Source organism: Diabrotica undecimpunctata, chromosome 6, assembly GCF_040954645.1.
Source record: "Diabrotica undecimpunctata isolate CICGRU chromosome 6, icDiaUnde3, whole genome shotgun sequence".
Lineage (NCBI taxonomy): Eukaryota > Metazoa > Arthropoda > Insecta > Coleoptera > Chrysomelidae > Diabrotica > Diabrotica undecimpunctata.
Genome location: NC_092808.1, coordinates 126607478 through 126633058, shown reverse-complemented (window position 1 = coordinate 126633058; position 25581 = coordinate 126607478). Strand labels below are relative to the sequence as shown.

At 32.4% G+C, this 25581-nt stretch overlaps 2 protein-coding genes across 4 annotated transcripts in view; one reads left to right on the top strand and one right to left on the bottom strand.

The window, feature by feature from the left end:
* Window positions 1-1284, bottom strand: part of KLHL18 (Kelch like family member 18) — a 28131-nt gene extending 26847 nt beyond the window's left edge. The window contains exons 1-3 of the mRNA XM_072535356.1: window positions 868-1284; window positions 612-804; window positions 410-540 (exon numbers count right to left, since the gene is read on the bottom strand). Coding sequence (XP_072391457.1) covers window positions 410-540; window positions 612-800 — 320 coding nt within the window. The 5' untranslated portion in view covers window positions 801-804; window positions 868-1284. The remainder of the gene's footprint in view (window positions 1-409; window positions 541-611; window positions 805-867) is intronic.
* Window positions 1285-7170: 5886 nt separating this feature from the next.
* The window catches only part of Rtnl1 (reticulon), an 86573-nt gene continuing 68162 nt past the window's right edge, over window positions 7171-25581 (top strand). For 2 of the 3 annotated variants that reach the window (XM_072535350.1, XM_072535349.1), the window contains exon 1: window positions 7171-8080. In XM_072535350.1, the coding sequence (XP_072391451.1) occupies window positions 7282-8080 (799 nt within the window). In that variant the 5' untranslated portion in view covers window positions 7171-7281. Of the gene's footprint in view, window positions 8081-21541; window positions 21903-25581 lie in introns of those variants that run through there. The other variant, XM_072535351.1, reaches the window with a different exon arrangement.

The window sequence follows — 25581 nt, the reverse complement described above, 5'->3', positions numbered from 1 at the left end:
TACTCCACATGGAGAGATGGAACAATTTTATTTTCTATTTCAACAAACAGCTAACTGTGAATAATATATTTATGAGGATCATTTATAGGGACAGGAAGATTAGTTAATTAATATTTTATGACAATTTTGTAGATGTTTCTTTGGAGTCATTGCATTAACAGGGTTCTGGATATAATAAATTAGTATGTGTGAATCATACCCCTGACCTGAATAGGAAAACCATGCCCATCAGCTGCAATCAAGAAAAATGCCATAGAGACAATATTCCTTGAGCACTAATCATACCGTGTTATGATACACTACACTACCTTGTCGTTCTCAATTGCAAATTATTTTTTGCTGTTTTGATTATGCCATATAAATGCTGTAGCTATTAATAACAATATATTATAAAAATGTAGTTACTTACAAAGCATCAATGCATTTTATTTCAATTTCTTTATTACGAGATTCGATCATATCATTCATAAACATTGCTTGAAAATATGGAATGGTTGATGCCAATACAATCTTGTGAGCACTGAAAAACTGTCCTTCCACCTAAAAATAATTATACTATTTAAAAAATTTGTTTAGACTAGTGAATGAATTACATAAAAGAAATGACCCACCTTCAATACAACATCACAGAGTTTTCCTTGCCTTCTTATATCAGCCATAATAGGAAAAGCTGATGGAAATAGATCATTTTGCTGGAAAACTAAGTTCTCATTATTCATTTCTAATACATTTCGAGTTATATCACCAGCAATCCAATGAGATTTGCTTTCTAGCCCATCGTAATGTGAACTCCTATCCATTGCTCTTTAAAACAATAATAAAAATGTTATTGACAGTGAAAAATACCAATAAATAATTAAAACATACCTGTTAATTTACATTAACCTTTTCCTATTTTAAAAACACTCCCGGATAAAACCCAAATCAACACATGAGTATTTTGTTGTATAAAATATATTTGAGAAGTAAAGGATAAAAATATACTGTAAACTAATCAGTCCAAAATATTAACCATATTTAATCAATTTTTCTAACAATGCAAGGCTCAATGTCACAGTCAATGAGTCAATGCTCAATAAATTTGACATTTGCTCCATCTAAACATAATTATTCAGGACATTCTTCAGATTATTGATTTATAATTAAATTTAACATATTTATTTATTTAAGTCTTGTTAAACTGTTATGGCAAAGTAACTCAGCATAAACATTTGTGAAATATATTTGTATAATTTTAATTATCTTCAATTGGATCATTCAAAATTCCAGACTTCTAGTTAAAATGACTTATTCATGACAAAGATTATATGAATCAGATGTCATCAGGCATAGACGGAGATGTACAAAATTATTGTGGGGTTGAAAGCTTCGGCATAAAAAGTTCCTTGTAATTTGTTAATGTAATACCCTAGGCCATTCTTTCTATTGCTATCACGTTATTAATTAATTAATTCAAAAAATTAAATTAATTTTTCATTACTTTAACTTACGGATGTGGCATTATTCTGTAGTAAAAAAGTATTTATAGTTTATTGTAATTATTTCCATTAGCAATTAGTTTTGCTAATAATAATTGAAATAATACAACTGATTTTATATCTACCAAGGTGTAGGTATTATTTTGCAAAATATTGATAATTTAAAATTCAAAATGCGATAGTCTCACAGCTCTTTTGTGCGTCCTCTGGGATGTTTTGGAGGACGATGAAATGAGCGCTGTTGCCTTCTGTTCATTTGCCCATCCATTATTTTGTGCAGCACCTTTGAATTGCTTTCTATACACTGGTCAGGAGGTCTTGCCGTCGAATATACAAGGCTTAGTTTTATTATTCCGTTGGCAAGGGAACAAATCATTTCTAGTTTACCTTCAACTCTCAGTTGTTTAGTCTTTTCAATTTCTAGGCGGATATTTTCAAGGGTTCTCGTTACCTCATTATGTATTTTATATACTAGATATTTTAAGAAGAAGAAGTACGACAACAAAGCTTAAAAGGAAGTAAAGCGGCGGGATCTCTTAATGACACAATCTGGAAGAACAAACACCTAAGACAAGACACAAAAACAAGAATCTATAAAGCAGCAATTAGACCTATATTAACATACACGGCGGAGACAAGACCTGAGGCCTGAGACCCTAGACACATCTAAAACGAGACGACTACTAGAAACAACAGAGATGAAAATACTTTGACGAATATCAGGGAAAAGTCTGTTGGATAGGGAAAGAAGCGAAACCATAAGAAGAGCATACAATATAGAAGACAAAATGGATGGGTGACACAACGGAAATAGAAGTGGAACGAACACATTAGTAGAATGGCAGAAGATAGGATAGGACGAATAGCACGAGATAAGTTACCAAATGGACGAAGAAGTATTGACAGACCAGGAAAAAGATGGTGCGATAATTTTAACAATTTAGGAGGCTAATATTGAAGAAGAAACAGGCTTTAAAACAGGCTACATACAAGAAGGAAGAAGCAGAAGAAAAAGATTTATTATTATTTCAATTTCTTTAATTATGTCGTCTTTTGTGTCTTCAATTTCTCTTTTTATATCTTCCTCTGTTTCTTCGAGTTCTCTTTTCATATTTTCTTTACTCACTTTTGAGGCCTCGATTTTTGATAGAACGCCACGAGCAGTTTTATATCTTCCTGGCGACGTCTCTCTTCAGCTGCCTTTTCTTCCTTACGTTACGACGTCTCCATTCAGCTTCCTTTTCTTCCTGAGGACATCTCACTTCAGCTTCCTCTTCTTACTAAGGATGTCTCCCCCCTTTTTTCCATTGCGGTAACCATATCTAAAATTTCTTCCATTTTGGTCTCGCTTCTTATTTTGATCATACAAATTCTCGAAAATAACTTATCCGGGTTTAGAGATTAAGTGAAGCACAACGTGGTTTAACTAACTTTATTTAACTTAACACTCACTTAATTACAAATATTACAATTACTAATTACATTGATAATTATCGTTTATAAAACAATTCGAACTTATTCGTAGAATCGCCAATACTAATAATCAAAGGTCGCCTCGGCTGGCTTCTAATGAGAACGAAATGTTCTGCTAAACAGCTTACTGGGCGATGAGAACATCTCCTCATCGATAGAAGTGTATATCTTGGCGGTGAAGAGGTAATTCTGAACTTCGCTAGAGCACACGACCACGACCGGGGCTATGTGACACAACAATATGCAGTACTAACAGTAATATCAAATATGATATCTGTAGCCTGGTTTCAAAGATGGCCAACTCCATTATCAAAATTTTCAGTATAGGTATAAAACTGTTTAAACTACTTCCACACAATTGGTACTGTTGAATTTTTTTTTGTTGATTAATAATTATTTCCAGAGCATCTTGGAATAATAATATTTATCCTTTTTACTGTATTTAAAGGGATATTTAACGTTAAAATATGGAGTTGGCCGTGTTTGTAACCAACATGTGGAGATGGTCGTTTTTGTCACCAAAAATATTGCTGATGATGTCCCTGATACCTTAAGCCAGCAGTAAAATATCAGTAGCAATGCATCAGGGCTTACCCTATACTGAATATTTTTTTGGTGAAAATAAAAAAAAATGAAATATGTGTTAAAAATATTAATAATTTATTGAGCTAATACAATATTTGTCAATAAAATTTAAAAACCCGATCAATACACTAACAACAAAAGTTCTTTAGATACCTGCTTGATCGGTAGACAATATCTGAATCTTACAATAATTCTGAATCAAAAGTCCACTTCAACTTGGTTGACTTCCATGAATTTATCACAGTCTTCATTATTTAAGCACTCACATTCAGGAAGTGGATTTTCAGGCATCATTTCATTATTGTTTATCACTTCGTGATACCATTTCACATTTTCCATTTCACTCCATTTTTCACCATAATGTTTTTGTAATAAAACGTGCACGTCTTTAATTTTTAACGCATTCACTTTGACTCCAAGCGTGAGTTCAGTTGATTTTATATTCCATACTTTTTTCCCTGGTCTCATGACACTCAAACTTGAATTAATTGGGAAACTATAGTTTTGTTCGCCACTGACAGTTACTGACTTTTGTTTCTTGGTCAGAATTAACTTTTGACTTATTAAACTTGTGAAATTTTGAAATGAAGATTTGTTGGGTTTTTAACATAGTTTTTAGCTTCTGACTTCCAATCTTGGTTAGTCCTGTCTTTTCCTAAAAGTTTGACTGTGTCATGCTTACTAAACTCTTAATAATACTCTTCAAGCTGCACAATTGTATCTCTTTTCTTTACACTTCGTTCTATGCCACCAAAAATGTTATCACTAGGCATATATGAGTGACCGGTAACAGGAAACACAAGCTCCACTGTTGTTATTGAAGTTTTAGTCCTGTGCAGCCAAGCAATGCACATCGTAAATACAATACTATTCTTGTTTTAGCCTGTACACCCATCAGCTACCAGCCTTAAGGTGTCTTTTCCTTCAAAGTAACCAGATTTAGATCTGCACTCAAGTTCTTCAAATACTGCAGATGCTATTTCATTCGAAGACTTTTTCATTTCATGTTCGGCCCAAGAGTAAATTGATACATTTTCTTTGCGTAAAGCTTCGGTTCCAGTAGAACATCTAGAAACTATCGTCAGATTATATAGTAGTATAACTATCTTGAATAGTACACACTCTGATCTGGGAGCTTTGGCAGAGGCATATTTTTTTGCATGTCGTACGACATTATAGAAACATTAGGTTAATCTTTTTTCAAAAGGTTGAAAAAACCCTTTAGCATGAGTAGTGTGAATAGTGTACTCTGCTTTAAGCGTTTGCAATATTGCCTCATTTTTTTCAACTATAATTTTTTCTTTGTATTGAAGACAGGTTGAACACACATCTGTCGAAGGCCTTTTAAAGCTAATGTTGAACCCAGTTACGAATATGTGTCGAAAAACGACTCTTTTACTTTAAATTCATCAACAACTGATTCTTCGTACATATTCCACATTTTAGAAATGGACAGGGTGGAATCAAGATAAATACGAGTACACCTCGCTCTACTGTAATGTGATTATGTGCCTTTAAACTGCTTTACAAAATCAATTTTTTTCTGATGTGTGTTAGCCTTCTTATAACCACCTCAAGTTTCAACAGGGATGAGATCTCCGTCTTTTTTAAATCTTGTGAAAACACCTTCAACTCTGTGTTTTGTGATTCCCAATAGATTAATAAACGTGTTTCCACAATATCTCTAATTTTCTGCTGTTGTTTCAATACAATATTGGTGGGTTACGCCTTTAGTATGTCTTGATCAGTCTCCTGGTCTGGTTCTTTTTGGTATTCTGCTGTGCAATACTTAAAAATGAAAGCATATTGGCTGGCTTTTGTCTTTTCAGAATAAAATGCACTATAAAACCTATGTCTACCTCGCATCTTCAGTAAACTGCAATTTTTCTTCCCTCTGTGGCCACATGCAGGAACATCAATCTCTTTGAACTGGACCTAAAACTAACATTGGATTCAAAACCAAAATACACACTGTTTTATGTCAGGAGAACTTATTTTATTCTAACATAAGTTAAAGAAAAATAAAAATAATGTGAAGTGTGAATAGGTTAGGCCTAATAGAAATTGGTCCATTTTCACTCTAATACCTAGGCCTAGACCTAAGTAATAGTAACTTTGAATTAATGATATTTAAGTTTGTCTATTAGTTTATTTAATGTTAGGTTACGGTTTAATACTAACATCAAAATCTTCTGTTTGGCTCTTTTCCAATTTAAAGGATTTGGTAGTTTCTTTCTTCCTTTGAACAAAGGAGATTCTTTAGCATTAGTTCCTTCTATGTTATTTCTGTAGGTTTATTACAGTGATATCTTTTTAGTATATTAGTAAAACTTTAAAATACTAAACAATAAAACAACGCCAGTCACAACACACCAGAATAGCTCAGTTCACTGCTGTCTTCTGTTTCATCTGAGGTGGTGAGGTCACGTGATAGAATGAAGCCATCTGATTGGTGCTTTGTGGAGATGGCTGTTTTTGTCACCAACATATTTGAGAGCTGGCCGATTTTGTAACCAATTAAAATGCAGTTTTAACATTGTTCTGGCCATTTGTGTCACCAAAACTATTTAGATTTGGATTCCCCATGTTATTTTAGACAAGAATCCGTCGATATCTGAATTTTCAAAAAAAAAAAAAAGGAGTTATACTTATAGTAGTGAAATTTGGAAGAAGGAAATAAACGGACATAGGTTTCTTACCTAGCCATAACAGGAATCAACTCGCTGCAATCAAAAGAAATAACAGCGCAAGACAAAAAAGCTGCTTAATGTATTTTATCCTTTGTGTAATAAACATTCGGTATCCAAAACTAAATAGATGTATTTTTTGTGAAAATTTAAAATAAGATTGATTTTTATACGTATAATATATATTTTCGTTATATAAACTATTGCAAATGACATACAATAAGTGATAATGATTTCTCCTTTGTTCTCAAAAAGATTCAACTTTTAATTTAAAATGCTAGCCAATCACCTAAAATTAATATTTTCATAATCCACCAAGTATTTCCGCATTTCCCAAATTACACTAATATACATTGAGAAAACATTATTTGTTTTTTTTAATTCAAATTTGCGTCTACTACTTCATGCTGAAGAGCGCATTAAATTAAACATACCTCACGAGGAAGGCTGAATCTATCACAATTTTCTATAAACCAACAATTTTTTAATTACTCTAAAGAATAAATAATTACATCACTGAATATTATTATCCTTTTAATTTCTGTCCATAAAAGGGCGCAACATGCTTTATTTAAAAAGAAATAAATATTTCCTTCGCTTCCTATGTTACCTTCCAGAATTTAAGATTCGTCCGCTAATGAATGATCGGGTGTATTCGAAATACAGTTGTCTATATGCCTATTCAATAGGTTATATCATTTATTAAATAGATATTTAGTTAATTAGTTAAAGTTATAGATAGAAATTTTTTTATTAAATATAGGTTTTCCATTTTATCGTTTTATCAAGAAAATTTATTTATACAACCAAAATTCGCACAGATCATCTGAATAGCTCTTTATATTTCCCATTTATTACTGTTCTCTGATTCGTTGTTTTGCGAATAGCGAATCAGATTTCGGGAAATTGACATCATTGTTGACATGTTTGGGGAGTTTCAAGTTTGGAGCCCAGTTCGAAATTAGTTTACAGTGGTAAGTGCAATAGGAAGAAGTAGAAATCTATAATATTTTTGTATTAACGGGATATTCTAGTGTTTGTAAAATTATTAGTTAGATATGGAACAACATAAAGACATCGAACAAGGAGCATTTAACATTAAAAGGGAAGTAGATTCGGTGGATGATTTCGAACATTTAGGACATGACTCAAGTCCTTTACAGGATTTGTTGGGTTTGCAACAAGACAAAGAGGTGACAGCACCTGAAACAGTCCATGAAATCAATAACACGCCCAAGACTGCGGTGAGTCATCAGGCCGGTGCTTCCAATTTAATACATTCTTTGCAAAATCCACTGATTCCTGAAAAAATGAATAGAAATCTATTGGAAGACGATTTCCTGGATAGAGGCGAAGGTAAAGAAAAATTAGATCAATTTTTACAGGATGCAGCACTACCTCCTGCTACTTCTGTCTTCGATCATGGAAACAATAAATTATTCTCCGCAAATCTAATAGAAGCTGAAAAATTCATTGAACCCGAGAAAAAAGAAGTTGATCACTTCTTAGATTTCGAACAAGAGCATCCTGAACCGGTTAAGCCTAAAGAAACTGTCAAACATGAGATTTTTGAAGACGCATTTAAGTCAGATGTACCTCCATTAGTTCCCGAAATTAGTAAGGAACCAATTGTACCGGTACAACCTGCACCTCCAAAACCACAACCAGAGAAAATTATACCATCTGCTCCTGCTACAGTTTTAGCTCCAGAGAAGAAAACAGAACCAGAAAAACTTGTCAAAAAAGTGGAAGAAAAACCTGAAAAAATAATCAAAAAAGTGGAAGAAAAACCAGTAGTTACTCCTGCTAAAATTGCCCCTACCGATGCAGCAGCTATATTCTGTAAAATGGGCCTAGGTAAGTTCTTTTTTATGTCTTTTTTTATATAGCCAAACATTATTCTAAAATAAGATGTATTAAAGTTACTAGAGCAAGAAGTTCAAAGCACTTATAACAGTGCTACACTTTCCTGTGTTTAATTAATTTGCTCAATATTACATCATTTTAAGAAATAAGATACATTAAAGTAGTACAAACAAGCTATAACACCTTTATGGATTTATTTGACATTGTCAGGTAATTATCAAGGTTGATGAATCATACTAGTTTTTATTTGCTGTTGTAAATTTAGGAGCAATATAATATGAAATAATTCAACTTTTTAGATACCATATATATATATGAAATATTTTAAATTGTACCCATTTTATTTACAAAAAATTAAAATCCTCTTTTTGGATTTTTATATCTTTTCTGTATTATATCTTGATACTATCTGTTTGGATTGTCCAGTATACAATATACCCAATCTTTAATGTACATATTCCCATCCTGCTAGGTCTTCAGCAAAATTCACCTATTTGGAACCATCAGTAAACTTTAGAACATAATCTAAGAGGGAGTAAGAATAGTATAGGAAAATGTTATCCTGATTGAACATTCTTAGGGGTTACATAATTGACTTCCAATGCTAATGTTACATAATTGATACCCAAGGTGCCTTTATGTAACAATGTCTTCTTTCAAACTTTAGACTTTTTTATTGATTAATTTGTATAAGAGCTTAGAGTATTAGATTGGAATGAAGTTTTGGCTTTTGTGGTTTATGAATACCTTTCTGATGATTTTCAGATGAAAATGTATTATTTAAATATTTAACATATTTAATAAATATGCTCCAAAATATTTAAGTTTGTTTTACATTGGCCAGATGGTCATATTTTACTGGATATAAAATATATAATCTTATTCAGTCTTCAGTAAAGTTGGAGATCACATTAACAAATTTAATAAAACAGTAAATAATACTACAATTACTGAAATCTTATATTATAAATACACCCTAAACTTGAACTAGTAGTTTTGTATATGAACAGTATATCTATTTGAGCTTTGAGGAAGGCCAGCAATATTTGAAAATGAATATTTGATGATTATAAACATGATTTCCTAGAAGGGGAAACACATGAGTACACAATAAGAAGATTACAACTTTCAAGAAATAAAAGATTAGAAAAAATACTAAAAATTAATATTCTACTTCAAACACAGTATTATCAGATTATCATAAAAGAAATCATTCAGATTTACATTGTAGATTATTGTTTTACATTTAGAAAGGGTGTGAAAATTGATGTACTTATTGGAAGAGCTATCCTTATAAATAAGAACATGACAATAGTATATTTAAAATATGTATACTGGGGATACTTTTAAATATTTCATTGATAAATTATTGATAAGTGGATAATCACAACTAAGAGAAGGAATAATACTACTTATGGAATATGCTAGGAGGAACATTATACTCATTGATGAATAGGTAACCACAACTATGAGAAGGAGTAATACTCATGGAATATGCTAGGAGGAAAAAGGTTTAAAACTTAGTGGGACAAAAACAGAGATATATTTGGAATGTACATTTAAATATGGAGTTACTAAAAATACAATAATATCTTTGGATGGTGAAATGACTGAAAAGTAATAATAGTAAGAACCTAGGATTGGTATTACAGAGTAACAGGGAAATAGAGATGCATGCAGTGGAATTAAGGTTGGATGGATCAAGTGGTAGGAAGTCAGTGGTGTGCTGTATGACAGAAAGATTTCAATGAAGGTGAAAGGAAAATTCTATAAAACAGCCATAAGATTGGCTGTGGTCTACAGAACTGAATGTAGGCAGTTAAAAAAAAAGAAGAACAACAGATGCATGTGGTGGAAATGAGAATGCTTAGATGGATGAGTGGGGTGGCAAAAAAGGATAACATTAAGAATGAGTATATTATTGGATATCTAGTAGAAGTGGCTCAAATTGATGCCAAAATGAGAGAACATAAATATGTTAAGATGGTTTGGTAATGTTCATGTTAATCATCCAATACGAAGAATTGCTGATTTATAGGTCCTGGGAGATGAGTAGGAGAGGAAGACCAAATAAGACCTAGGGGGAAACACTTAGGCAGGACATGTCAATAAAGGGGATATATATTAGTGTGATCGAAGATACAAACTTATGGAGATATGTAATTTTGTCAATTCATGTTGCTGGAATTTTCGTAACAAAAGATTTTCGCTGATAAACACTTACAAAAAAATTTTACACCCTCATTAGTGTGTGATTTCCAGTAATAAGACATTTTTTATGATAAATAGAATTGCTTAAAAGTGTTTGGTGATACTAAATGAAGAGAAAAAAACAGCATAAAATAATAAATTACCAGTATCTTAATATCATATTTTATGTTAGTAGTAATAATAGCTTAATATAAGCATACCTAATAAGCAAATTAAATGTTGTAGGGTTTTGTGCATATATTGTAAATGGTGCAATAATTGAACTCTGTTGGATACCATATAAAGTATATATAGGGTGACCCAGAGTAGTCTGAAATATTTTTGAGGGTGATTCATCATTCTGTTTTATTGAGATACTGTGGATTTGTGGATTAAAAGTTTAAAATTTGAATTAAAATAATATTATAGATCAAAACTGTTCATATATTTCTGTCCAAATATGGTGAATAATGTGCTCTTTAAAGAGTAATAATTTGTAACATCAACTAACATTTGAAAAAGTTAACTAGCAGAGCTGCAAGCTTAGAGCATTCAGTTGCTAAACCCTATTCATTCTACAAATGCCCAATCGTCAATAGAACCACGTGTAAGCCAAACAGGGTCGTACTGATGTACGACCTATGTATCATACGATTTTTAAAAATATTTACTTTTGAAACTGTTAGTGTAAAAATTTCTTGAAATTTAATCATTATATCACAATTAAACTAAACTCTAAAAAATAACACGACCAGTAAATAACTTAACAATAACTATAACATAAATATAACACAATATTATATTAACTTAAAAATCAACACGATACAATTAGAATTTAAAATGTTGGCGAATTGGGATCTGTAACATGAGAATCTATCTCGCTTACGGTAATAAATTATATTTTATCGCTTCTTGACGAATGAGACGGCGAATATCAACACGTGCTCATGTTTGCTGATGGGAATTTGGTAAACGAATACACTTTATCAACAAGTCCTCATAGACACTTCATCTAATGCCTAGCCTAGCAACCCCAGTGTTGGAGATCTACATTGCCATGAAGTAAATTCCATCTATAACTTAAAAATCCTAGTTTTTTATCAGCAAAAATGTACTTTAAAATTTATTTATCTATATTTAAAGGGTTTTTACCCAGATATTTAGAGGCTTCCAATGTGTAAACCTAGAAAAGCACAGATGATGGAATATTCATTCTGAAAATGTTGTGTCATGCAGCCTGATAGTGTTTTTATATTATTATACCTTTTATGAAGGATTTTTTTAATACAATTTTTGTGATTTATTGTATACAGCCAACTACAGGATGATATATTCTGATTTTTTGTGGATGATATATTCTGAGACTATCAGTGTGAACTGTGAGACTTCTAGCAGGACAGTCTGATTTAGGCGAGAACATAAAGCACTCACCCTACCAATTTTCCACTCGCAAGATAAATCAGTGTGCTACTTTTTGCATTCGATTCAGGAAAGTGTAAGGAGAGTTTTTGAATAAAGTTCATGATAATAAAATGAAAATTACATTTTGTACATAAGCAAAATGCATTTCCAAAGTACATAGAAATTGAAAAATTTGCAACTGAGAAAATATCAACAGGAATGAGTTCAACTCAGTGGATTTCGAGGTCGCTGAATACGAATATGGTAATGACGAGGGTCATCAAACTACCTGGTGTCCAGGTGGACCTCATCTCCTGGAGTATGCTAATTTCATTCTAAATCACCCGACATTCATTACACAGAGTTTTTTGATTTCGTTGAACACGAATATAATAACCACTATGGTCCTTGAGCATCCTGGTGCCCATGATGGACGTTGTCTCCGGGAGTTTTATTATTTTTATTTGAAATCAGTCGAAAGTCATTACTCAGGGGTTTCGAGGTCGCTGAATACAAATATTATGATGGAGATGGTTTTCGAGCTACCTGGTGGATGGTGGACCTCGTCTTCTGGAGTTTAATTTTATTTTCATTCAAAATCAGTCGAAAGCCATTAATCGGATGTTTCGAGGTCGCTGAACACGAATATTTCGTTAATAAATGACCTCAGAATACTCCATGCAACTTTTATATTTAAACTTTAAAAAATTAACTATTTTTTTTTAAATTTGTCACTTTTAAGCAGTTGGTAGCACTGCTGAAGTGCCAGGTGTACATAATATTATCTCCCCTGTAGCAGATATATATATATATATATATATATATATATATATATATATATATATATATATATATATATATATATATATATAATGGCTATACACCCCAGCAATATTTCTTGGGTGGATCAGTCCCTGTTGTTTATGTTATCTTCTTGACGATATCTCTTCATTTTTTTCTGTCTCTAGTTTTTTCTTCTCCTTTCTCTGACTCCTGCTGGAGGTCTTCTTCAACTTCTTGCAGCCACTTTGATCTTGGTCTTCCCCTTCTCTTTCTTCCTCCTGGATTCCATTCTATCATTGCGTAAGTCACTGCCTCATCTCCTGCTCGCTAAATGTGACCTAACCATCAAACTCTGCATTGCTTTATTTTAGTCACGATGTCTTCCTTAAGTTCTTCCTTAATCTCTGCATTTGTTCTGCTTCTATATTCATTTTGCTCTTTTCTGATTGGTCCCAGTATGGTTCTCATAATCTTTCTCTCCGCTATTCTTAAGTCTTCTTCATCTTTTTTAACCATCGTCATTGTTTCTCCTGCATATAATAATATTGGCCTAATTATGGTGTTATAAATGTTCATCTTAGTTTTCTTAGTCAGTGTTTTGCTTTTAAGTAATCTTTTGTTTGCAAAATAAGCTTTATTTGCTGCTAATACTTTTTCTTTTATTTTGGACTTCTTTTCTGTTTCTGTTTTTGCTTATTGTAACTCCTAGATATTTGAAGTATTCTACTTCTTTAAACTCAGAACTTCCTATTTTGATTTTTTCTTTCTTTGGCTTTTTCCCTAATCTTAATATTTTTGTCTTTTCTTGATTTAATCTTAGTACCATTACCTCCCGTTTCTCTCTTATATCTTCTAGCATTTCTTTCATTATTTTCCTGTTCTTTGCAATAATAGCAATATCGTCTGCATACGCCATTATTTGACCACCTCTTGTTCTGAGAAGGCTCCCGCCTTTTACTATAAAATAACTAAAATAATTTTTTTAACTGCATTAACTTCTAAATTTATTGATGGTGAGATTTATTAATGACTGTTTGATGATTTTTTAAAATTTCATCACTTCACTTCATACTAAATTTTGTCACTAGATCTTGTCAAGATCTTTAGCGATGATATGATCATGAATGTGATCAATTGGTAATCTTTTGAGGAGTACTTACTTGATCTTATATTTAGAGTGGGAGAACAATCTTTTTAGTTTGGAATCTGTTTTATTTCATATACCTTGCCCGATATGCTTATGAATTTTCATTGCCGGTTTCTGATCTAGAATTCGTATGTTTGGCATAATAGAAACTGTGTCGTTTACAGCTTTAGATGATGTTTGATCAACTAATTCGTGATCTTACGTTAGATATAATCCATATAAATGTAATTGTTTCACAAGTTTATAAATGATGAATGTTTTTGATGTGTACTAAGTTGGTATTTGAAGGGGATATGTTTAAATCTTTGTAGTGAGCTCAATGAATCTTATAATAACATTTGTTTCTGTATTTATATATTGCTTTAATGTATTAAGAATTGCCTAAAGTTCCTCAGTATATATTACATTCATTCTTTCGCTGTAAGTGGGTGGCTGTAGTCTACCTAACATACTCTGCTTTTGTCTACTTGTCCAACTCATAAATGATTTTGAAACTTAATGTTATGTTGTTATTTGGTAAGGTAGTGATGATTGTTGCTGGCTGATATATTTTGTAAGGTACTTCTGTGTAGCAATGATTGAATTTGTGTTCTATAAACGCTTCAATGATTTTGTTATGCTTCATTACATCGAATTGCTTATGAAAGCTTAAAAACACCAAAACCAGATGTCTGTTATATCGAATTATGTTCACAAGAGAAACCATATTGTATGAAAAGAATATAACAACCCAAGTGGAATTTTGTCATAATTTTTCAACAGACATCAATGATTGCATTGATTATTTATGTTGATTTATTTGCTCTATGCCGAATGTTCTAATTGTAATGTATCTGACATTGAGTTCTGGTTTCTGGTGTTGGCTTTACTTATTAAAGAAACAGCATCGTACATCTATTTACTCAATATTGTTAGTTTAAAAATGTTTGTGTAACCACTTTGGTAAGATTTGTAGAATGGTAAGATAATAGACTTTTTTTTAGTATTTGTTCTTTTTAAAACCGTATCCAGTTTATTGTCTCTATAAATAGACGTTTTAATAAAAAGTATTTTTACAAATTATCCTTTTAGTTTTCAGAGATAAATTTGTCAAAATTTCTTCCAAAAGCATACAGGTGCCATGGCCGGTGAGAGAAATCCTGTGTGCGTAAAGTTTAGGTGTGTGTACGACAGAGAGAGAATTCGGAGAAAAGAAATAGAAATTTTTGCTTGTAGTTTTACGTAGGACGGAATAAGGGGTAAACGAAATATGGATAATAAAATGCCATTTAGGTTTTTATAGATATATTAAAAGCAGTTTATAAAAGAAGTGCAAGAAAATCTGGTATTAATTTGTTAGATAGTACCGTTTTTCCATTTTTATGGATAATAATTCAAAAAAATATTTGACGGTCATAGAATTACAAGAATTTGCCAATAATTTGCCAGATGTCGAGGATATAATGGAGTTTATCCATTAAGGCGAAGGTGAGGTTGAAGAAATTAATCTAGAATACTACAACAGCGACTCAGGACAATTCGGAGACGAAGATTTCCAAAATTCGGATTCAATGGAAATGCACAACTCTGATTTTGCCAAAGATGACGAAAATATTTGGAAGAACACACTAGCAACATTAGGTAAAATCAAAGCAAACCTTATAATAAAGGATCAGTCAAAAATATCTCGACTAAATTGGAATCATTTCTTACATTTATAACCACCGATATGAAAGAGAAAGAGACTACAAATTAACGTCATGTAATCGAATTAAGGCTTTATTTGGAGCTCTTTTTAAATTGCAGTCAAAAAATAAATCATGCAAATGTTTTGGAATTATGGTCCAAAGATGGAACTGGAATGTTATTACTGTTACTGAAATATCACTTTCAGTTATAAGAGCTTTCTTCTTCGTAATTTTCGCCTTGAAAGTATTCTAACCAGAAAAGATCGTGAGAAAACAGACAAATTAGCTGCTAAAGTAAAGACCATGTATGAAGACCGGTTTCCCATTTAATTCTAATAACTTTATTACTACGACTCTGCTCAACAAGTTTAATTTAAAAAAATTTTGTTTAATTTCTTGTGATGTGTAATGTGATGTGTAATGTGTATGCCTTTAATAGAACAAATTCCAAGATTCTTACTGAACATAAAATATAGAAAATTAAATCATTTACTCTTCAAGTGATTGGAATTAAATTTTAAAGCCACTGTTTGAGGCCCACTGATCATCGCTTAATTAGTTATCGGACTTCATACATGGCTTCTAGTTTATCAGGTTCAACTATGCGGATTTTGTCACGAATTTCGAAGGGAATTATAGTTTAGGAGAATTTGTCACTATACAGGGTGTTTGGTAGGTCGATGGAAATTTTTTAAGGGATAAGAGGCGAGGTCATTTGCAAAATTTTTTGCTAATAATGTATCGCTCAAACTGTTAACGTTTCCGAAATAAAGCTAAATTTGTCAATATTCGAAAATAAGGCTGTTCGTCTATTTTATTTTTAAAAATAATTATCTAAGATGTTGAATCTTAATGCATTGTTAAAATAACCTTCATTAATGCCTTATTAAGTATGTACATAAACTTAAAAAAACAGTCATTGTTGTTCAAAATGAGAACCACTATTCCTAATGCACGCTCTTGCCCTGCATCGTATTCTTGATGTGGTTACTTTTAACCTCAGTTCTGCCCTTATAATGTCAGCTGCTTCGATAATCCTTTCCATTAAATGAGCTCTAGTTCGGATTGGAATTTGATAAACAAGTTCTTTGAATCTGCCTCAGATGTGGTAGTCACACGGTGTTAAATCGGGCGATCTAGCAGGCCACAAAATCGGTCCAGTTCGTCCTATTCACCTATTGGGATAGTGATTGTTGAACCAAGCCTTAACAGCACGTGCACAATGTGCAGGGCATCCGATACATTATAAGCAAAAAATTTTGCAAATGGCGTCCCCTATTATCCCTTAAAAAATTTCCATCGACCTACCAAACACCCTGTATATGAAATGTGACATGCGCTTTTTGACAGAAGGACGTGCTATACCTGGAACTTTCAAATATACTACGCTCAACAGTTTGATGGCTCTTACAAGATATCTATTAGCTGAATATCTGATAAAATTGGACTAACGTTAATTACCATCTTAAAAAAAAATCCCACCCGATTTTTTACCAAATAATTCACACCAAGTAGGATCGACTCTATGTTTTATTTTTCCACGTTTTTGAAATAAAATATTAGATTTAACTATCTCCGATTTACGATTATTTAGAATTTTATATTAAGCATAAGTACATCTTTTTGAACTTAATTTATACGTTTTTCTGCTTTCGGCATAAAGTGCCGTCGCGCGTTAACTCTTATGATTTTTTTAAGCAAGACCGCCCGAGGGTTAACACTAATTTTAACCCTAAATCTGTTTGTCAGGCGAAAATTTTCAAAAAAAAAAATAAATAAATAAATTCTTAATAATACGGCGTTAATTGCAGCCTGTTAAATTATATCTGAATCTGAGTAACTAAGTGTTTGTTTTTTACTTTTGGTCTCTACGCTAGCATACGTTTCAATCTAGGGAGTTCTCCAGCCTAACAATTTTACACCCCGTTTTTTCTCCAAGAAAGCTCTTTTAGGTTTTAAAGAACTTTTCCTCAGTACGTATCAACCTAATGTCCCGTCTGTGAGTTAGTTTACTTTATATCACTGAGCAGTTGGGACTTCGTCGATAATTTTAATCTTTTATGGTTCGTATTTCATTCTCGGGCACCATTTTGTCTTAGTCTTCATTAGAGCAGTTTTGTAACTTCCTCAGTTCACCCTCGAGAAGTAGTTTGAGGTTTGATATGCATTGCCGCGATACTTTTAAGGTTCTCGGCGTTTTCAGTAAGAATATAGAATTCCTCTTGTAATGTTGGTTTCCTGTAACTCTTTTTTAGTTGGTTGGATATTCTTTTAGGAATTAGTTTTGTTAGTTTTTGTTAGTCAGAATAGAAAGAAGAGGTTTAAAATGGTTTGGACACATATTGAGAATGCCTGACGAACGTTGGCCCCAAAAACTTCACAGATAGAAGCCCCCTGGAAGAAGAAAAAGAAGTAGACCTCGACGCTCATGGAATGAAGGAATTAGAAGAGCGATGGAATCGAGAGGTTTGGAGGAGGATCATGCCTTGGACCGGAGGATTGGCGGAGGAGAACGGAAATACAGCAATAGCCGTCTCCACAATGTATTGTATTTACAAGTTGGATCCTGTAATATATATGTATATATATATATATATATATATATATATATATATATATATATATCTATATATATATATATATATATATATATATATATATATATATCTATATATATATATATATATATATATATATATATATATATATATATTTATATATAGTTTTTGTTCGTCCTTATATATTTTTTTAATTTCTTATTTTTTCCATTTTTTTTTATCGGTGCCTTAATCCTTTAGCCGAAATAAATTATTTCTTATTGGTTTGATACATTCTCGTCCCAGGAGTATGGGAGAAAAGGGATTAGCAACCAAAGATCCCAATGTACGTATAGAAACTAATATGAAAGTAGATGCTCCATCGTATCGTTTGTGGCAATTCTTTTTAGACACTTAACTGCTATGTAAATTTGGACAAGGTATAAGAACGCATTTATTTGGTGTGTTGATATTCTCTTGTTCCCACAAAACGCATTGTATGATTTGGTTTCTTGGGTCACATCACAGGATTGATTATTGAATCGTAAGGCATCAAATGTAATAGAGAATAGGAATTCAAATACAAATAGTTACAATAGTTACACTTGCGCAAAAGACTTTCATGTTTCTATTTAAAGTATTAAAAAATTTATCAAATCGTTCCGTTAAAATCTTGATCAAAAGTTGAATTTTAACAATTAAACTACTTAGCTAATCACTCCATATTTGCTTATCGCCAATAAAAATTTACATGGAATGCATTGATATCTCTTAACATTATTTCGTGAATATTATTTAATGATTTGCAAAAATTTTAACTGATAAATTATTGAAAATAGTGAGTCAGTGTTAAATAGAAGTTTAAAAAAGTTGCACTTCATGGGAGAGCGTGGCTGGGACGATTAAAAAAATTGTTTTTTCTGGTTCTTTTTTGATTTTAGGCAAATTGACTGATTTATCTTTATACACCTATCCTTAATAATTCGATTTTGCATGTGTCTTATGCTATCATAATGTCGTGGATATACAACATTCTGAAAAAATGCTTTCCATTTTATCTATTTATTTTTTATTCCAAGTTATATATTTATTATTATTATATTCTTTACAAGTTGTATTCGATGTAAAGGTTTAAATATACACTCTCTCAATGAAAATGCTGGCATCAAGCCATCGTCTACTACTTCTTCGGTGGAGGAATGGTAGATGATAAGAAAATACGTGGACAACCATATCCCAGCAAAAGGATTCTATTTCTCGAGGCTACAAGCCCGTAAAAAGAAAAAATCAAAATAGATTATTAGCACTTGCTACAAACAGCAGAGCTCCGAAAGGAGCACTTGCTACAAACAGCAGAGCTCCGAAAGGAGCCCTCCAGGGGTAAAGCCCTATAGTGGAGGGTGCATGGCCAGTCAACGGGTATGCCGTGCTCTGAGACTGAAGAGAGCGATTGCCTGGAGGTGTCGCATACTTATCTGTTTTGAAAACAACGAAATATGGGCACTTTAGTACAACCGCCAATAACAATTATTAATATTGTCGAGAGGTAGGGCGATGCACGCCAAAATGCATACGGTGATAATGCTTTGGTTATTTCTATATCTAGGAGCGTCTTTCCAGTATGAAAAAAACTTATATCCTCATTTCTGCTGCTTCCAGTCATTTGGATTTTGATATTTTAGGTCTAGTTTCTGCATATGTCAAATAGGTCTTATAGATATGTGCTCTGTGTGAGAAATTACTCCCCAACAACTAAGAAATGTAATTAGAAATATTCATAAACGCTACGACAAATGTATCCAATTTTATGTTTCCATGTTTCTGTTAATACAGAGTGTTTTTTTAACGTTAATACAGAGTGTTTTTTTAACGTTAATACAGGGTGTTTTTTTCTTAGTGAGTTTTAAAATTTTTAGTTGTCATAAGTTTGTTATTAATAAATATATCTTAATGAAATTTTTGTCATAGCTATTTGAAGCCACTCTAAATCCAGTGGCGTAGAATTTTTTTTTTTAATAAAAAAATCGCTAATATAAATTCTCCATTTTCGACGAAGAAAAAGTATCGTAGACTACCCTGAAAATTTAACTAAATATTTCATATTTTGTCCCGCAATAGACCTCTTATTACATGACATTAAAAAAAAATTGGTTAAAATCGGTTAACAACTTCAAATTTTATAGAGGTGTTTCCAATCTAAATGGGTCACACTGTATATATATACTCATGGACAAAAATATCGAATATTTTGGAGTTTTAAAAGTTTTTTCAAAATAAATTCTGGTCAATCAAGTCGTTTATTGTAAAATAGAGTTATTTATTAGTATTATTTACCAATGTTTAATGAACAATTTTAAGTTTTTATGCGGAGAAAAAAATAAATGTTTAATATTAGGTAAATAAGGTTATTTTACTCTAAACTTAAATGATAATTTAAATTGCTTAAACAAGCCGTTTTAACTGAAAGAAGTGCATGATCAGTAACGAGTATTCCCCCCTCTAGCTCTTATTACTGCTTGCATCTTTCCCAGCATGCTTGCAAGTAAATTTTGGACATATCCTTGGGAAATTGCATTCCATTGATCCTGTGCAGCAAGCCGAAGCAGCTCTATCGTATTTGGAACGGGATTTCTTTGTCGTATGCTACGTTTTAGGTGATCCCACATGTGCTCTATTGGATTTAAATCCGGGCTAGACGGTGGCCAATCCAATCTTCGAATTTGGACCTCATCAAGATAATTACTCAGTATGGCAGCGGCATATGGTCAAGTATTATCGTGCATTAACGTGAATCTTTCATATCCAATGTAACCAACATATGACAAAAAATGATATTGCAGGATGTTTTAAACGTAAGAATCACTAGTCATCCGCCCAATCACTTCCACAAGTGCGGTACGTACCTCCCAACTAATACCTTCCCAACGAATTATGCCATCAACCCCAAAACTAACGGTCTGGGCGAGATTGCAGCTGGCGAATCGTTCTCCAACTCTTCTGTAGACGTAGTTTTGACCATCTGGTCTAAGAACCAAAAAACGGTCATCAATTGCGGTTGTGCACCCCGGCGTCTTTGACCAAGCCTTCGTACAAAATTTCTTGTTTCGCGGTACGTTTTTAGAGTATTCGAAACTATAGATTCAGTTCTGCTGAGACGTCGTGAGATACCTTTTTGTGCATATCCTTCCTCGTACAAAATTACAATATGTGCTACTTGGACTTCATCGCAGTGTCGAATTGGTGGGATACTTGTTTTAAACTTAGTTAAATCAAAACAATATTTAATTAAACTTAATAAATTAAACTAAAAATAACCGAATTAGTATGATTTTTCCTTTGCATGAAGAAGGATTTTTATGATAAAATGTACGAATGACACTAACCACTGAATAAACGTCAAAATAAACATCAAATATTTTAAACCAGTTGAGTACATCAGTCTACTGTATGAGTATTATCAGTAATCTAAAATGATTTTGAAATAATAGTGACTACAAAAAAAATGGAAAATTCCAAAATATTCGATATTTTTGTTCATGAGTGTATAAATAATTTTCTTGTCTATCAGGCCTAAAGTTTTATGTTATCATGATAACATGAATCACTTATCACCTGCATTGTAGTTCATAGTACATACACAGATTATACTTGTCATAGTACAGGGCAAAGTTCCTCGAGCCTCTGCCGACGGTTCCAGATATTGGTCGATATCAGTGTCGGCGCTTGCTCAGTTGTTGGCTGCAATCGGGCAGGCAGGTAGTTTTCCTATATACGAACTTCATTTATTCACTTCATATATGTACTAAATATAGACGAGTGTGTAATTATATCCTTCAATTTAAACTCGTCATTGTCAGTATAACAAGTACATAGCGACCTTACATCTCAAATTCAAGGTTGGGTGCGGATTGTTTTGGTTCGGTGGTTTATTAGTGCATGCATTATGTCGGAAGATTTTAAAAAATTAGCAAACGAAATAGTCCAAGACGTTGTGGACGGTGTACAGGAGATTAAACACTTAGCTGGCAATGATACGTCCAAATCCGGTTCTTGTCAGAGATCGTTACTTTGTGTTTTATTCAGCCCTAGTATGTATATTTTTCAACATAAATTTGAATATTACTTTGAAATAATATTTGTTTTTGATTTTTTTTTCTTTTACTTTTTTTAGGTGTAAAATTTCATTTAAAGTGTTAACACAAACCGGCCTTGAATGTTTACTTCATTTACAAGTCTTAAAAAGAGTTTTATTAACATTACCATAGATTACTTGTCAGGGTTTTACTTCATGCATGACAATAAATAATCTTGTTTCTAGGGTATATTTAGTTATGTAATTATCACCTAATTTTAATATGTCTCGAGTTCATACAATTTTGAGTGGTTTTATTGAGAATTAATTTCTTTTTCGTTTTATCTTTTACCAAATACACACGATACACGTCCTAGCACGTGCTTAAATAAGGATCGAGTGGGAGCAAACTGTTTTAATCCCTATCTATTTGCAGTCTGCCAATATTTACACATTCATTTTTTATTCTGTGCTGTAAATATCTTCATTTTATTCGAAATTATATCTTTCTTTCTCAAGTAGTTATACCTTATGTGGTTAGACCAGATAGGGTATATATAAGGTATGCATTTTTGTACTTATTTTTTTTATTCACAGTATAAACCTTAGAATATCATGCTGTCTATTACGTCTGATATGCTTAAATATTGCTTATTTTTTAGTTTTAGGATAATTTGGCTTTTCACTTTTTAAAAACAAATTGTATTCCAACTATAAAATTTTTAGTCATATTTATTCTATTAATCGTTTTTGCTGACTCATATTATCCTGACAATCTTCTTTCCATTATTTTATCAATCTCATCTTTGAACGATCTTCGATGTATTCCTTTTTTACTTTCTGACCGCTCTTTTGATGTATACGTACTAGACTATACATTTCTAAATCTCTGTGTTCTGACCAGTCTTGTGAGTCTACACTACTACTTTTTCTTAGAAATGCCATCTCTACTGCCTTTATTTATTATGTGTCAAGACAAGTAGGTATGTCAGCATAGTTCTTGCCATGGTGTTGTATATTCCCGTTTTTGTTTTTATAGTACTGCTTCTGTTATATAACGCTGAGTTCTGTTTTCTTAAATGTCTCATGTTTTTCTTAGTCTATTCGTTATATCTTCTCCAGTTGTTTTTCTGTTTTATGTTATGAATCGTAAATATTTAAATTTGTCTGTTGTTGTTATGTATTTGGTTTATCGGCATTAAATTTTTGGATACTTATGTTCTTTTAGTCATAAAACTAAGGCCGTTTTTATATTGTGCCGTAACTACTTGATCCCCAGCGTATCTTAAGGTGCCTCTAGAGATATTCATCTGGTACTGTGTAATATAATAATATATTAAAGTAATAATATATTGTGTCCCAAAAGTCTCTCCCTCCAATGGCGCTATAGCCCAAATCGGGCTTTGGCCTCCTCCAAACTATGCCACCAACCTTGTCGGTCCCACGCCGATCTTCTCCAGGTTCTCACGTCTAGCAAATTTTGCGCGTCCGCTGCCACTTCATTCTCCATTCTTACTACATGATCAGCCCAGCGAAGTCTCTGAAGTTTAACGAATTCTGAGATCGGTGTCTCTTTGAACAGTTGGTAGAGTTCATGGTTGTACCTGGATCTCCATATTCCGTTTTCGTTAATAGGTTTAAATATCTTTCTTAGGACTTTTCTTTCGAAGACTTCCAGTTTTCTTTTCCTCTCCTCTGTCATCACCCATGTCCCAAAAGTAACAAATAAAATTTTGGTACTGGTACTGGTATGCTCATTATTTCGCCTTTCCCTTGGTTCAGAGTTTCCTCTAGAAATATTTTTAACAAAGTGGAGGATGCAGAACTCTTCTTTCAGTGTGTATTTGCCTACTTTTTTAACAGCACTTGATTACTGTAATTATCTTTCAGGGGTTTTCTTTATCCATTATTTTGGTAATTAGTGATTTTAGATCTTTTTATCGCTCTTCTGTTTTTTATATCACATATTCCCTCAGTAGCAACGTTTTTTTCATTATCCTTTTTACGCCATTAAGGCATTTTTACTCTTTACAATATGTCTAAATTTACATTTTGACATACCTAGTGGATTTCAAAGAGGTAGTTTGATGTCTAAACCTTACCGAATTGCGACCTGAAAGCTCTCGTATACACCCTCTACTCTAGTCTTCTAAGAAAGCTTATTGTCCGTTTCTTCCGTGATAATGTTGTAAAAAGACCTGCTCCAGGTATAAACGTGTTTGCCAACAACTGTCCTGCAGTTCCAGAAGAGAATATCTTAGGCCGTTTCCCATTTATCTACTTTGTTCATTTTACAGACATGCTATCTGAGTGAGCAATGTTCAGTGAGAACACTTTTGACTACTCCGAAGCTCCTAGATTGATTTTGAGTAGCATACAGGAGGGTTTTTTGATCTGGAATATTTTTCCAGTGGGCCACACTAAGCTCCTTTTTATTCTGATATTCCTATTAATTATCTTTTCATTACCTACCAACTCTTCTGACGAAATTTGGTACATCTTGTCTGAAAAAAGCTTCTTTTATCAGGACTTCAATAACCCCATATGTTATTACTTTTTTTTTTATTTTATTTGTTTACGCTTTGTCAACAATTTCAAAACATCATTAATTTATTATTGGTTTGACTATATTTATCTACTTGATATTAATGTTGTTTATATATTTACAACTTAATCATGTAGTTACAGAATGACTATAGGAAACTTTTATTGATTTTAGTGACAATCTATAACTAACAACCAAGGTTATTGTACTTTTAGTACTTTTGGAAATCTATATGGTTAATTTTACTCTTAGAATATCTGTGTTCTTAATTTTTAACATTTTCTAAATGCCTTTTTTCTTGTTATCGGTTGATAGTTTATATATAAATGACATTTAATATTTCAATTAGTCTTATCTCTCTTTTTGTGTACTATCATCATTGTTTCATTATGATGGACAATTAAGTAGTAATCTAATCAAATATTTATATAACATAACATTTCAACCTTAGTGAAAGAAAATATTGAGAGAAAGGGGAGACTAAGAAGAAAAAGACTATCGTGCCTAAGAAACATCCGACAATGGATAGTGCTCAATTTTGAACAGCTAATAAGAACAGCTGAAGACAGGGTGTCGTTTGGCAATTGTAGTAGCCAATCTCCATTGGGGAGAGGGCACCTTAAGAAGAAGAAAAACCTCTTAACATTTTTATTATCATATAAATTGTTCTGCTTCAAGATAATAATTATAGGTTGTTACATTTTAGTGAAAGGTTTTAATTTTGTCTGAATATAAGTATATAAACAGGGCTTGTAATGGCATAGTGATTCTGATGCAATGTAAAAGAGTTATTGGTAGTATCTGGGGCACAACCCAAAACAAACATGATGGATATGGTATGAATCCATTGTCAGATCTGCACTTATCCACGGGTGTGGTGTTTAGATTAATGCAGTCAATTCTGGATGTCTTAAAATCGCTTCAAACAGTGCAAAGGTTGGCATGCTTAATTATATCGGGGATCCTTCGGAGTACTCCCATAGCGTCCTTAGAATTTTCACTACACATACCACTTATAGATATTTATCTAAAAGGGGATGCATATAAATCCATCTATCGGATTGAAATATCTGGAACATGGGCGGGAAAGAGCCTGGTTGTCAGGAAAGGTAGACTTCGTAGCCATGTAGACATAGGTGGTGAAGAAGGT